This window comes from Mus musculus, chromosome 6, assembly GCF_000001635.26.
Source record: "Mus musculus strain C57BL/6J chromosome 6, GRCm38.p6 C57BL/6J".
NCBI lineage: Eukaryota > Metazoa > Chordata > Mammalia > Rodentia > Muridae > Mus > Mus musculus.
Window position 1 is genome coordinate 145,191,872 of NC_000072.6, and position 13,186 is coordinate 145,205,057.

At 45.7% G+C, this 13,186-nt stretch overlaps 1 protein-coding gene across 21 annotated transcripts in view; it reads right to left on the reverse strand.

Annotated features, from left to right (window-relative positions):
- Window positions 1-13,186, reverse strand: part of Casc1 (cancer susceptibility candidate 1) — a 36,185-nt gene that overhangs the window by 17,039 nt on the left and 5,960 nt on the right. For 17 of the 21 annotated variants that reach the window (XR_001785141.2, XR_001785140.1, XR_378098.2 and 14 more), the window contains 5 exons: window positions 11,066-11,157; window positions 8,607-8,708; window positions 4,944-5,081; window positions 2,621-2,767; window positions 931-1,034 (listed from right to left, as the gene is read on the reverse strand). Coding sequence is in view for 18 of the 21 variants with exons in the window: in NM_177222.4 (NP_796196.3) it covers window positions 931-1,034; window positions 2,621-2,767; window positions 4,944-5,081; window positions 8,607-8,708; window positions 11,066-11,157 (583 nt within the window). In the remaining 3 variants the exon portion in view is untranslated. The remainder of the gene's footprint in view (window positions 1-930; window positions 1,035-2,620; window positions 2,768-4,943; window positions 5,082-8,606; window positions 8,709-11,065; window positions 11,158-13,186) is intronic. The other 4 variants (XM_011241588.1, XM_006506971.2, XM_017321645.1 and 1 more) reach the window with 4 other exon arrangements.

The following is a 13,186-nucleotide window of genomic DNA, read 5'->3' on the forward strand; positions in this document are numbered from 1 at the left end:
GCTTTTGCCTCTCAGTGCTCCTCCCAGTGCTCCTCCCAGGGCTCCTCCCAGGGCTCCTCTTTCTCAGTCTCTACATCTGACTGGTTACAGTTTCAACTGCTGCTCACTTTACCAGGGGTCAGCAGCAGCTTTGGGTCTTTTTTTTCTGGCATAATGTAGGGGGAAGAGGCCTCCCTGAATGAACTCTAAGAGGGTCCGAATGACCCTTCCATACGTGTGAATATATTTCACGATCAGAAGAATCTGTGTCACTGAAACTACTGATTTATTCCTGAGGACTCTCCAAATATCCTCTCGGTGTCTGGCATGCTTTGATATATCATCTAAGAGTAGCCAGCCTGCCACTGAATGACTCCTTGCAATCCTCTCCTGTCTTTATTAAAGCCAAACCTGCCTGTCCCCACTGTGGGAGAGCGTGCCAGCTTCCTCTCCTGTACAGAGGAATTTCCCCCATGATTCTGTGTGCGGCATTGTCGACAGCAAAGACGGTGACACACTGCCTTGAAGTCAATAGAAACCACACTTTGTGGAAAGTACAACTTGGTAAATATTTTGTTCCCTCCTTTTATGGCATACTGAAAATGAAGCTCAGAGCCAGGAGTGATGTCACAGGCCTGGAAGCCCAGCACTGGGAGGCTAAAGCAGGAGGATGCTAAAGCAGGAGGATGCAGCAGTTCAAGGCCAGCTGTGGCCCGGGTAAGGGCTGGGGAGGCTTCCTAGGGTTCTTCCCTAAGGTTTGTTTTTTATGCAGTGTTTTTTCTACATGTGCACCACTTGTGTGAGCAGCAAGCGAAGGCTCGCATTTACTGGAGCATGCACGCCTGCTCTAGACACTAGGATTCAGTGCTTTCTACAGGAACTGATGTTCAAACTTCAAGCCAAGCTACTAAATGCCCCGGCCTTGGCATCTATGAAGTGGGGAAGGGGTACCTTGGATTCTTTTTGAGGTTTGCCCACACGTACAGGGTGACATTCTCATCTTTGATGATTTTCTCCATATTCCCAGTGTCCAGATCTGCTAAGTTACTAGCTTGCTGTAAGAGAAAACACAACAGAACCTGACAAAGTCTCTCGGCCTTGGGAAGGTGCACAATCACTGGATTCTTTGTGTTATTAAAAGAATAATCTGGGTAAATGGCGCATGATCTTTCTAGGAAAATAATACTTCAGAGGCCAAGGAGATGGCTCACTGGTTAAAGTGACTGCCATGTGTGAGGACTAAAGTTTGAGTCCCCCAAACCTCTGTCAATGCCTGGGGGGCTTCCTGCAGTATGAGCCTAATGAGGCAGGGGTGGGAACTCCTGGAGGAAGCTGGCTAACTAGATCAGCCCTATTGAGAGGTCTGGGTTCAGTTGAATGACTCTGCCTCAGCAATCAAGGTGAACTTTGAGCCTCATATGCACAGGTACCCAAGTGTGCAAATGCACACTTACACAGGAGACAATAAAAGATCAGCTGCAGTAAGGTAACGCAGCTCGCTCTTTCCTTCTCTGTGCCCAGACCTGGCTATCTTCCCTGTCTTCATCTGTCTCCTCTACGTCCTGACTCCCTTTCATTTCTGTGAGGTGCCAAGTGAGCATGCTAGCAAGTACTCTACCCAGCAATGTTTCCCCAGTTCCCCCGGTTTTCCTGATGCACTAAGGGCTGGCTTGTACCAATGTCTCTACCTCAACCGCAACATAATGTATAAAATAAGATGAAAAGTACTGTACTTTCTCTTAGTAAACATCTTCGTCACTGATCAACCCACACACTTCCTTATTCCGTTTGTCCTACAATACGCACAGCAGATGCAAGAACGTGGCGGGCCAGTTACAGCAGGAGTGAGCTCAGCACTCTGCAGCCCTGTTTAGACTTAGACTGCACCCCAGCGGGGCCGCCCAGGGACGGGTTCCCAACCAAAAGACCCCAGGCAAAATGGCTGAACGCAACCTATGCCTGTAGGCTGTGTTCTGAGGATTCTCCAGAAATGCAACAAGATTAAAGTTTATAAAACACATTCATGGGAGAATTAAGACTCTGGGCCATGTATCAGGACTTTGACCTTGTGAGTTTTATGAAGCTCGCTGGCTCAGTTATTTGGATGTTTCCGTCACTGGTGAGATTTTTGGGGATGAAATGTGTAACACACAAACTTTTGAATGGTGTAAGGAAAGAAAAGAGAGACAAAGAAAATGTTATGATACATTTAAAATTTTGATTTTTCTCTATAAATTATAGCAAAGTTAGAGAGCCCAGATGGGAACTCATGGTACTGTCTTTTAAGTCTCATATTTAAATATAGTACTTTCAAAATAAAAACTGGAGAAAACTAGGATGTCAGTAATTGTGATCTATATCATCAGCTATCTCATATTGGTTTGTAAAGTATTTTTTTTCATAATAAATTCAGTGAACTTTGGCAAATATAAGGAAAACGAGCTTTTGGCTGATAATGTTTTGTCTCTTTAGAAAATAAAATATAAACAGTTGTTAAGTCACAGAAGTATGGGTCCTTCATCTCCTTGATTTGTCCTGAATACTGAAAGGTTTTTAGAGACCTAAGTGGACCAGGACACACAGTAAGACTGCTGAAGGCAGCCTGTTAAAGTTAGTGCTGTAAGAGAGATACCGCCCGTACTCGAAGAAGTAGTTCTGTGGCCACGTTGATCTTCAGGCTGAGCAGCTCTTGTAGGCGCAGAATTGACCCTTGATGCTGCAGGACAGTCCTGTGGTCCAGCTCATATGTCGGAGTTTCCAGTAAAATTAACTTCACCTTTTCAATCAACTGAAATATAAAGAATATCACATCACGCACCCGGAAAAGGTCAAAGGGACATGGAAAGGGACTGGCCTGTCACTGCAGAACAAGGGAAGGTGTCCTTTCCTTCTTCTGTAACTTAAGATCACAGAAAAAGAAAACATCTATCCCAAAGAATTCCCTTGTATGTGTCCAACCCACAGGCACGGAGGTCTCGGTGGCCAGCGTAGAGAGGAGCCGCCACTTCATCAGCTGAGACCAGCGGATGTCATGTTAGCTGATCTTCCATTATTGTTGAACAAGACTGGATTTTCCTCCATGCTGGGATAGAAGAAACTGGTTTTATTTTTCATAATGATCCAACTTAGTTGTGTCTGAGTGTAAGCTAGTGTGGTGGCTCTCTGGAGGACAGGAGGGCGCCTGAGTAGACAGGGGATGGAGGCGCTCACTGCTCCTCAGCCCTGAGGGATGACTTTATCCTGCCTCCATCATGATACGTCCTTAAAACTCCCTTAATGATGGGGTTCAGAGACTCTTCCGGTCGGTGAACACGGCAAGCCACTGAGCATGCAAAGCGCCCAGAGAACTCGGGAAACCATAGCAACCTTCCTTACACACTGTGCCCTGTGCACGTCTTCATCTGGAGGTTTATACCAAGCCGAAGTCCCAGTTTTCTCTGTTTGGTGGGCCGTTATAACAGAATGTCTCATCCGCGGAGAGAGTTTAGGGAATCCTGTTTAGAATTGGTTGCTCGGAGGTACAGGTAACCTGGGGATGCTTGGCAGACATGCAGAGGCTTGTGGGATCAAACCCTTAACACACAGGGGATTATGCTAACTCTGGCTAGTTAACACTAGCATTAAACTCGACATACCCAGGTGATGTCCAGAAAGAGATAATTAGTGTGTGTGTGTGTGGGGGGGGTCGGGATGGGCATATACATTTGGTGTGTGTGTGTGTCAGGGAATTTTGATACATATTAGTGTGTTTGGGGTTCCACACAGATTAGGGTGTATGTGTGTGTTCTGTGTGTGTGTGCATATGTAAATGTGTGTGTATATGTCTGGATTGTGTGTGTTTGTGAGTGTATGAGGGTTTTTATACACATTAGGTGTATGTGTGAGCATCATTAATGTTTTAAGTCTGTATCTTTTCTTTGATTTTGTTGGACATCATGAGTTAAGAGAATTTCTATCTGTCAGTTCTGGGTGACTATCAACAGTGGGGCTTTAAACTGCTTCCCCTCACTTCCAATCACCTTTCCACATGCCTGGCTGACCCTCACTGTCATGGGTGGCTGCTCTCTCATCTCTCCACCCCTCGTGCTGCTGTGCGCTCGCGCATCCTTTCAATGTAACTTCCAATTTGTTTGTGATTAAGAAACCTCATCGGATATGTACAAGCTAGAAACGATGCAAGTCTGGTCCTCTGCAGAGTGTATCTGGTCCTGTCATTCATAGTTTGAGGTTCCAGCCACTCTAGTGCATTTTGTTCTTACTGCGGCTTTGTTCTGTGCGTGCTTGTAAAGGATTGTGAGCCACTAGCAATCACAGGCAGACTGTAGAGTATCCATCTGCAGTTTCAATGGCTTCCAGAGTTTTCCCATGGCCTAAAGTATTTCACATATTTTTAATGAGATAATGTAGTTAAAGTTACTTATATTTTTTCCCTCAGTATGTTTTCTTACATGAGTCTACCCATCTTATTTGCAGATACAGAAGTTAGAATATTGTGGCCATTTTTACCTTCACTAAGAAGGTAAATATGAACAAGACACAGCAACAGGCTTAAAACTGTCACAGGGAGACTTAAAAGGTAATAAAGAGGAGGAGGAGGGAGAAGAGGAGGGGGAGGAAGAAGAGGAAGAGGAGGAAGAGGAAGAAGAGGAAGAAGAGGAGGGAAGGGCAGAGTAGAGAAGTTCTAACCCTGGGAGGATCCTGACATTCCCTTACAAACACACTCTAATGAAGCCATTTCCCAATTCCTAAAAATCCCAGCACTCACCAGACAGCAGCACTGGGCCTTAGGGGAACACTTAAAACCCACACCATAGCAACAGAAGTCAGCTGGGAATACAGGTCTCCCACTGAGTAGGAAAAGCTCTGCTTTGTAAGGTGGGGAAGCACAGGCAGGCAGGGCTCAGCACAGCCCTGCGTGTTAGTGAACCGACACTGGGCGTGGAGTCAGGCAGCGCAGTACTTACCGACAGCACCAGTTTGCTTTTCTCCATCACTTGTTCAAAGGCCTGGTTCTTCTCCTCTTCCCACAGGCTAATGAACGTGTTCATTTCCTGGGCAACCCAAGGGTCGGGGCTCCCATCACACTCCGTGTAGTGCTTCCACTGGGGATACAGATTCGCGAGGGTCACAGTCACGAAAACACAACCAAAGAGCAAAGTAGCATTTAAAAGTTGCAGGTTTTACTGGGGAAGGGAACATGTACACACTGCCATGTGCATCTGCAGGTCAGAGAACAGCCTTCGGGAGCCATTTCACTCCTTCCACCAAGTGGGTCCTGGGGCTTGAACTCAAGTTACCAGGCTGGGCGGCAAGCACATTTATCCATTGAGCCATCTTGCCAGTCCCTAAATTGTTTTTTGTTTGTTTGTTTTGTTTTGTTTGAAATCTGAAGCCTCAACATAAGTACCACAATTTACACAACCAGTACTGATATAAACTGTATGACCAAAGAAACGAACTCAAATAAGCAGTCTCCCCACCTCCCTCCACACATGCTTCCTCCTTTTTGGAAATCGAGTCTAACTCTGTAGGCCTGGATGCCATGGAACACCTGTGTAGACCAGACTGTTCTTGAACTCACAGAGACTCCCCCTACATGCTGTGATTAAAGGCATGCACCACATATCTAGCCCGTTAGGGTCCTTTCCATCTAAATACTTTCCAGTCTCCACCATTCACTGGGACACAAATTCTGTGTACTTTCATGCATTTGTTTTGAGGTTGTGTGAGCGGTTTGCTTTCCAGTTCCCTCTGACTGATGGCTGCCATTGGGTGCTCCCAGAGCCCTCTCGCCATGCTGTCCACGTAAATTCTGCATGTCATCACGCTGTGCTTATTTTAAACTCTTAACGTTGTGTCCTGTTCAATGCTGAGTTTCCCACTGGCCTTCTCACAGTTGCATTGTCTCCAAAGTTATGATTTCCGATTAAACTAAACGGCCTGACACACCCTTATATTTTATTTACTACTGTGTGTGTGTGTGTGTGTGTGTGTGTGTGTGTGTGTGTGTGTGTGTGTGTCTGTATCTATGTCTACATACAGTGGCCAGAAGAGGGCATTAGAATCATTATCTCCCTCTGCCTTTCTTTTGAGGCAGAGTCTCTCTCTGCACCTCTCACTCACCCTGTCTAGGACAGGCTGGCAATCTGGAAACCGTAATGATCGCCTACACCCCATCTCCTCTCTAAGCTGGGATTGCATGTGTTTGCAGAGGATGCTGGCCTCGCAGAGTCCAAGTTTTGGTACTTATGCTTACAGTGCAAGTACTTCTAAACACTGAGCCATCCCCCAGGCCCCACGCCTACGTATTTTAATTCAGGCTCATTACCTCAGAAAACACACACTTCAGAGAGACTGCAGATTCACTTCCAAAATCTACAGGAGTGAAGCACATGGAATTTTTGGTCTCCAAGCATGTGCTGCACTTATTTACACTGTGATGTCATACTGATCTATAGACAATCATGCACATACACACACACTCACACACTCTTTTACACACACACACACACACACACACACACACTCACACCCTCTCACACACTCACACACACTCACACACACACATATACACCCCAAAATAAACCTTAACAAGTCATCTCTACAGCACCAATGCCTTCCATCTGCTGCGTGTGGTACCGTGTGGGAGCATCTCACCCACTGTCAGGCCACTGTCAAAGCTAGAGTCTCCTCTTCAACATCAATAGCATCTTTGGTAAGACAATCCAACTGTCCATCCTTCATCTTTATTAGAAGAGTGAGGAAAACAAGGCCGGGCCAGGGCCACTGTATTTAACACCTTCAACTGTTTCATTATAAATAAATACATCCCTCTGTCAGTAGGAATCTCTCCAGGAATGCTCCCCAGTGGAGACACTTCAGAGTAACACTCTCTCTGCTGTTACAGCCTCAGTCTTCCTGCACGAAAAGCACAGGAGCAGCACTCAAGGAGACTCTCGTCTGATCTCAGCCATCGTCCCCCTTTGGGTTAGGAAGGCCGTGCACACCTTATCTATGCAAAGAGCACATCGAACCACGATTCACCAAACTGGACGGTCTCAGAACCACAGCAAGTAGTGGGAACCAAAGCCAAAGCTGTTACTAGACACCATTTGCCAGACTTTTGGGAGGGAGACACAGAGAACAACTTCACTAGCTGCAGTCAGTCAACCAACTAGCCAACGGGTCTTAGCCTTCATCTGCTAACTAGCCACAGGGCCACAGGAACTAACCAGAGGTGCCCCTGGTTTGCTGGGGCAAGGATGCAGATCAAATCCTCAGCTCCCCACAAATTTTATTTCCAATGCACGTGGATTCTTTAAGGACAAGAACTTCTTGAGAAGGCCTCTGCCAGCTTCACACTTTGCTTCTATGGCTTCCTCGCCTCCTGGTCTTCACAGAGACGAAGAACCTGGCCGTCCTCTGGATTAGGCGTTGGCTTAGGGGCAATGGGCTGGCCTTTTCTGGAGTAGGTCTTGGTTTAGACCTTGGGTGGTGGGCTGTTAGCCTGGTCTTTCTGCCACATCATCGATAAGGGCTGATCTACTTGCTTGCCATGCAGCACTTGAGTTTCTTCCAGAACATGTCTCTCTGTGTGGTGAGAGGCCTGGCCTTCAGCCTATCCTGGCTTTGGACTTGGCTTCCTCTCCAGGCTCAGTCATTCCACCTGTGCCTGGAAGTGGGGCTGCGCTGTCACTTGGGTGCTTGGAGGGCATTGGGGCATTCACCAGGACCATTCACCAGGACGACTTCAATGCTTTTATGCCTCAGGGAGTAGGGAGTCTGAGGAGGGAGGAGAGCTGGGCTCTGGGGCAGAGATATGAAGAGAATCCATACTACTGGTTTCTCACCTTCCAGAGACTCAGGTGATAGTACTCCTAAATAGTGAGAGTAGTAACATCCAAGATTACTACAGAGGGACCAATACACAGGTATGATCATGAATAGCTTGCATACTTGGAAAGTTGCCAAAATGCTGCTCAGACATGATTTAAGCCTCTCTTGTAAATGTGGCTCAGACATGATGTAAGCCCCTCTTGTAAATGCTGCTCAGACGTGACGTATGCCCCTCCAGCTGAGAAGATGGTGCTGAGAGATATGCCTGCTCCAGGGTTTCCACACACATTCCCAGTCCATACACACAAAGTGGAATGTACTAGTGCATAATCCAATGGATCATAGAGATTTCCAAGTGAACAGTGAAGGACTGTGAACATTCCAGGTGTCCCTTTACTGACATAAGCTTTCTACAACTGCATCCATTTCCCCCTGAACACATGGGCCATATATGTGCCATATATGTGTCATGTATGTGCCAAATGAGGTATTTTTAGATGATTTCTTAAAAATTTATTTATGTATTCCTGTGTGTGCGGTGCCTGCAGAGCCCAGAAGAGGGCATTAGACACCCCCAGATAACTGGTGGTAACTGTAGTAACTGGTGGTTGTAATGGATGCTGGGAACTCAGGTTCTCTACAAGAACAGTGCACACTTTTAACCACTAAGCCATCTCACCAGCCTGGAGCTTTTTCCTTAATAAGATTTCCCAAGATAAAAATTAGTACCAGCCTATAGTTCCCTCGAGATGCCAGAAGTATGAGCTCAAGAGAGGAGAGAAACACCTCACCTGAGCCAGAGCTCGAATTTCCCGCTTCTGTTTCTCTGCTTCAGGAAAACAACCCTCGAGCAGAGCAAGCTCTTCAAGCTCTTGGCTTCTTCGTTCTAGGTCCTGCCACAGAAGGAGGCACATTGATTGCTCTCGCATGGCTTTCGTGGAAGAAAGTTGTTACTTTGAATAAAACTGCTAATGCTGACTGAAACAGTAGCTTCAAAGTGGGCTCTTCAGATGTTTAAAGGTCCATAATGTGAGAGATACTATTTGCCCTGTGGTGTGAGCTAATACAATTCTAGGTGTCTTGGCATGGATCAGAGCAGTGGTCCCACACTACACTAGTTAGGGTGTGGGAGCATGAGCGGTGGTGGTGGCTGCAGGAATTAATCCACTAGGTTGTAACCCTAAGTATCATATACTCTCACTTTATTGCGATAAAACAGAAGAGGCATTAAGTGCTCCTCTACACATCAAAGGCAACAGTGTTCCAAGAAATAATCTGTATAACTGAGTATTTTGGGAGCTGTGCTCTCAAGAGTGTATCGGCTGAACACAGCAGGTCAAGGGGAAACACCAAGATGTTTGTTTGGAACCACAAGGTTCAGCATTCAAGCAAAAAAATAGAAAAAAAAAACCTATCTAATGAACAGCAAATCTTTTAAAAACTTCCAGCTTGATTGGCAATGATACAAATATAGGTGATATTGTTTTTCTTTTTTTTCTTTTTCTCTCCCCCCACCCCAGACAGGTTTTCTTTGTGCAGCAGCAGCTCTGTCCTGAAACTTGTAGACCAGGTTGCCCTCACACTCACAGAGATCTGCTTGTCCCCGCCTCCCAAATGCTTAAAGATGTGCACCCTTATGCTTGGCTACAATATTGCTTTTCTTTGAGATGGGGGTCTCGCTATGTAGGTTTGGCTGGCCTCGAAGGTCTATGAAAGCAAGTCTACCTCTGCCTCCCGAGAGCTGGAATTAAAGACATTCGCCACCATGCCTAATACATTTGTGATGTTTGACAATGGAGAATAAGACAGTTCAGCATTTGGAGGTAAATAAGTCACTGACTCAATACTTTCTAAGAAAACAACACTTGTCACATAGCAATGCTTGGTTTGCTGATAGGTATGTACCACTAACAAGGGCATGCGCTCATGAATGTAGCTTCAGATTCCACATCAAGAAGCTCACGTGTTAAGCTTGGGAAGGTGCCTGTGGTCGAGCTACTCTGGAGACTGAAGCAGGAGGGCCACTTGAGATTGGAGTTTGACTTCAGCAACAAAACACAGTTCTGTCACAAAAAGCAAGAAGCAGCAGCAGTCGTCATGTGTAGCACCAGTCGCCATGTGTAGCAGCAGTCACCATGTGTATAGCTTAGGTGCAGTATCCAAGAATACCACGATGATCTGAAAGCTAGGGAGACGTTTTCCCACTTTGTGGATACAAGCACATGTGAACTGTGTGTGTGTGTGTGTGTGTGTGTACATGCACAGTGTATGTGTGTGTGCATGTACACACACAGGATGTATGTGTGTGTGTGTGTGTGTGTGTGTGTATGTATGTATGTATGTATGTATGTAGGGGTGTGTACACGCAAACACAGGCAGTAGCTGACATTAGATGTTCTTCCTTGTTCTTTCTCCTTTATGTTTTGAGGCAGGATCTCTCACTAAAACGGAAGCCAGTCAGTTTGACTAGGCTAGCTGGCCATGCACTTCAGGGATCCACCTGTCTCAGCCCCTCAGTGCTAGAGCTGTAGGCAGCCAGGTCACCTGATTTTCCCTTGGAGCTTAGAGCTCATCCTTTCTAGGCAGGCATTTTCCCACCTGAGCCATCTCCCAGCCCCGTGTCATCTTCCCCCCATTTCTGTACGAGGTGAGCTTCCTTTCATGTGCTTCTGCTGAAACATGACGACAAGATGCTGATGCTAGCATAAGGACCCTGGTGTCTTCTGTTAAGCTAGACGCTAATGAGATCTTTAAAGACATGGCCAATGCAGCCAGGTATGGTGACATGCGCCTTTCATCCCAGCACTTGAGAGGCAGAGGCAGACAGATCTCTATGAGTTTGAGGCCAGCTTGGTCTACACAGAGTTCCAGAACATCCAGAGCTGCATAGAGAGACCCTGTTTTAAAAAAGAAAAATGCAGGTGGTGGTGGCGCACACCTTTAATTCTAGCACTCAGGAGGCAAAGGCAGGCGGATCTGTGAGTCCGGGGCCAGTCCGATCTACAGAGAGAGTTCCAGGACAATCAGAGCTACCCTCAGAAACCTTGTTTGGAAAAATAAAACAAAAAAAAAAAACCCAAGCAAACAGACCAATGATGTTCACTTCTCTAACTGAAAACCCATGTGAAGTCATGCCCCACTGCAGTGAATGCAGGGCCCGGCAGGGCTGCAGCTTTGCTAGGGCTGGGCAGGGCTGCAGCCCCAGACGCAGGCGTGGGTGGCAGCCCCGCTGACACTCATCCTTATTTACTTTCTTTTCCAGCAGACTCCACTTCTCTCTCTCAATCCGCTGTATTTCTAGCCTTTCCTGTTCTTCTTTTTCAAATTTCAGCCGCGCCTCTTCTGAAGAACCAAAAAGAAATCAAGAGTCAGCTGCAGGGATTCAAACACAGCGTTTTAAGTTCTTGGAGTTCCTCTTGAGTATTTCTAACACAGAGCAGAACCTTTTATGGAGGTCACAGCCTCTACTGTGTAGCAGAGATGAGAAAACACTCACTTTCCAGCCAAGAAACCCATGAGTCAAGCACATTATATCCTTGTCGAAGGCATCCTTTTGAAAACAGTGCTCTGAACAAAGAATATATCCATCAGCTTAAAAGTGAACATGACTAAGTTTCTGATAATGAGGGGTCCACAGTGGTAACCCCAGCTACAGGAAACCTGCTGCCCTTGCCTTGCCTCCAAGGACACCTAGCACACATGGTGTGCAGACATAAGTACAGGCAAAACACACAGACACTTAAGATAAAAATAAATCTAAAGAAAAAAATTACATTGATAGTGGGCTGGCAAGAAGGTGCACTGGGTGAAGGTGTTTGCAGTCAAGTCACCCTGAGTTCAATCCTCAAAAGCCACACTGTGGAAGGAGAGAACGGCAAGTTCTGCAAGGTGTCCTTTAACCTCCAAAACCATGCTGGCGAGCATACGTATGCATGAGCACGCGCGTGCACACACAGAGACACACACACAGAGACAGACAGACAGAGAGAGAATAAAATAAAACAATAGCAATTCAATAATGATTTTAAGCTGTGTAGCAGTTCCATCATGGCTGATTAAGGGGAAATAAGGTTTTCAAAAGTCTACAGTTGGCATCAATGCTGTCAGAAAGCCGTTACTGTAAGCTTCCCCTGCTCTCACTATTTAAGATAAAATATGAAGTATCAACTCTATCGAGGTGGCTCAGCAGCTAAGGGCAATGGCTGAGAGGACTTGGGCTCAGTCCCCAGGGCTGACACTGCAGCTCACAACCATCTGTAACAGTTCGAGAGGATCCACTGCGCTCTTCTGACCTCCTTGGGCACTGCATGTATGTGGTGCACAGACACAGATGCAGACAAACACTCATACACATAAAATAAATATATCCGTGTTTATAAATTCTATGTTTAAGAACACGAAATAAGCCCAGGATATAGATCCTGGTATGATGACAAAGGCACGTGCCCTCAAGCCATCTAATGACCCACGTTTGCTTCCCAGATTCCACCTGTAAAGAAGAGGACTCACACATGTCTTCTGACTTCTACATGCAAGGCAAAGCATGAGTGTCCCTCAATAAAAAAAACAAACCTATAAAAGTCAATTAGCAAACAACATAATGTGCTTTATTATTTACAAAAGGCAAATATACATTAAAAGTCAACGGAGTCCTTGAAACCCCTGAATATAAATCTACAGATAGTGAATTGTAATAACTGCAACCTCCAGGGCCAGTCAGTCTTTCTAATGATTTGATTTGCCGAGTCTTTTTATTACTGTTTAACATTAGTGAATGGGATTTCTAGTTTAACTAGCAAAGAGATATTGCTAAACACTGAGAAACTAGGTTCAGGAAGTTAAAACATGCAGTGTTCTCGCAGACGATCCACACAGACTTAGTTCTTAGCACCCACATCGTGTAGTTCACAACTTCCGGTACCCAGATCCAGAGGAGCCCAACGCCTCTGGCCCCCACGGGCACCTGAACTCACTTGTGCATACCCATGTTCAGACACACAACACACACATAACCAAGAATAAACAGCATAAATCTTTAAAAGAAAAAAAAAACACCCAGGGTTAAAAAACAAGTCAGGCTGTTGTATGTAGCTTTTGCTAGTGTGTGCTTCTCATCAGTAATAAATTTTAGGTTCAGGACTCTTACCACACAGTCGGCACCAATGTGCCTGTTTTCATCAGTAGATTATAAACACTTTGAGGTAGGCCAGATAAAATCAGCAGACAAAAACATGGGCTGATCACCTGAATTTGAATTTCTCAGAAGCAATGTTTTTTGTTTTTGTTTTTGTTTTTTTGGCTAATTTAAATATGGCCCAAAATATTGTATGGGGCAAAAAATCAAAAGATCAGCAGAATTGTACCGAGCACT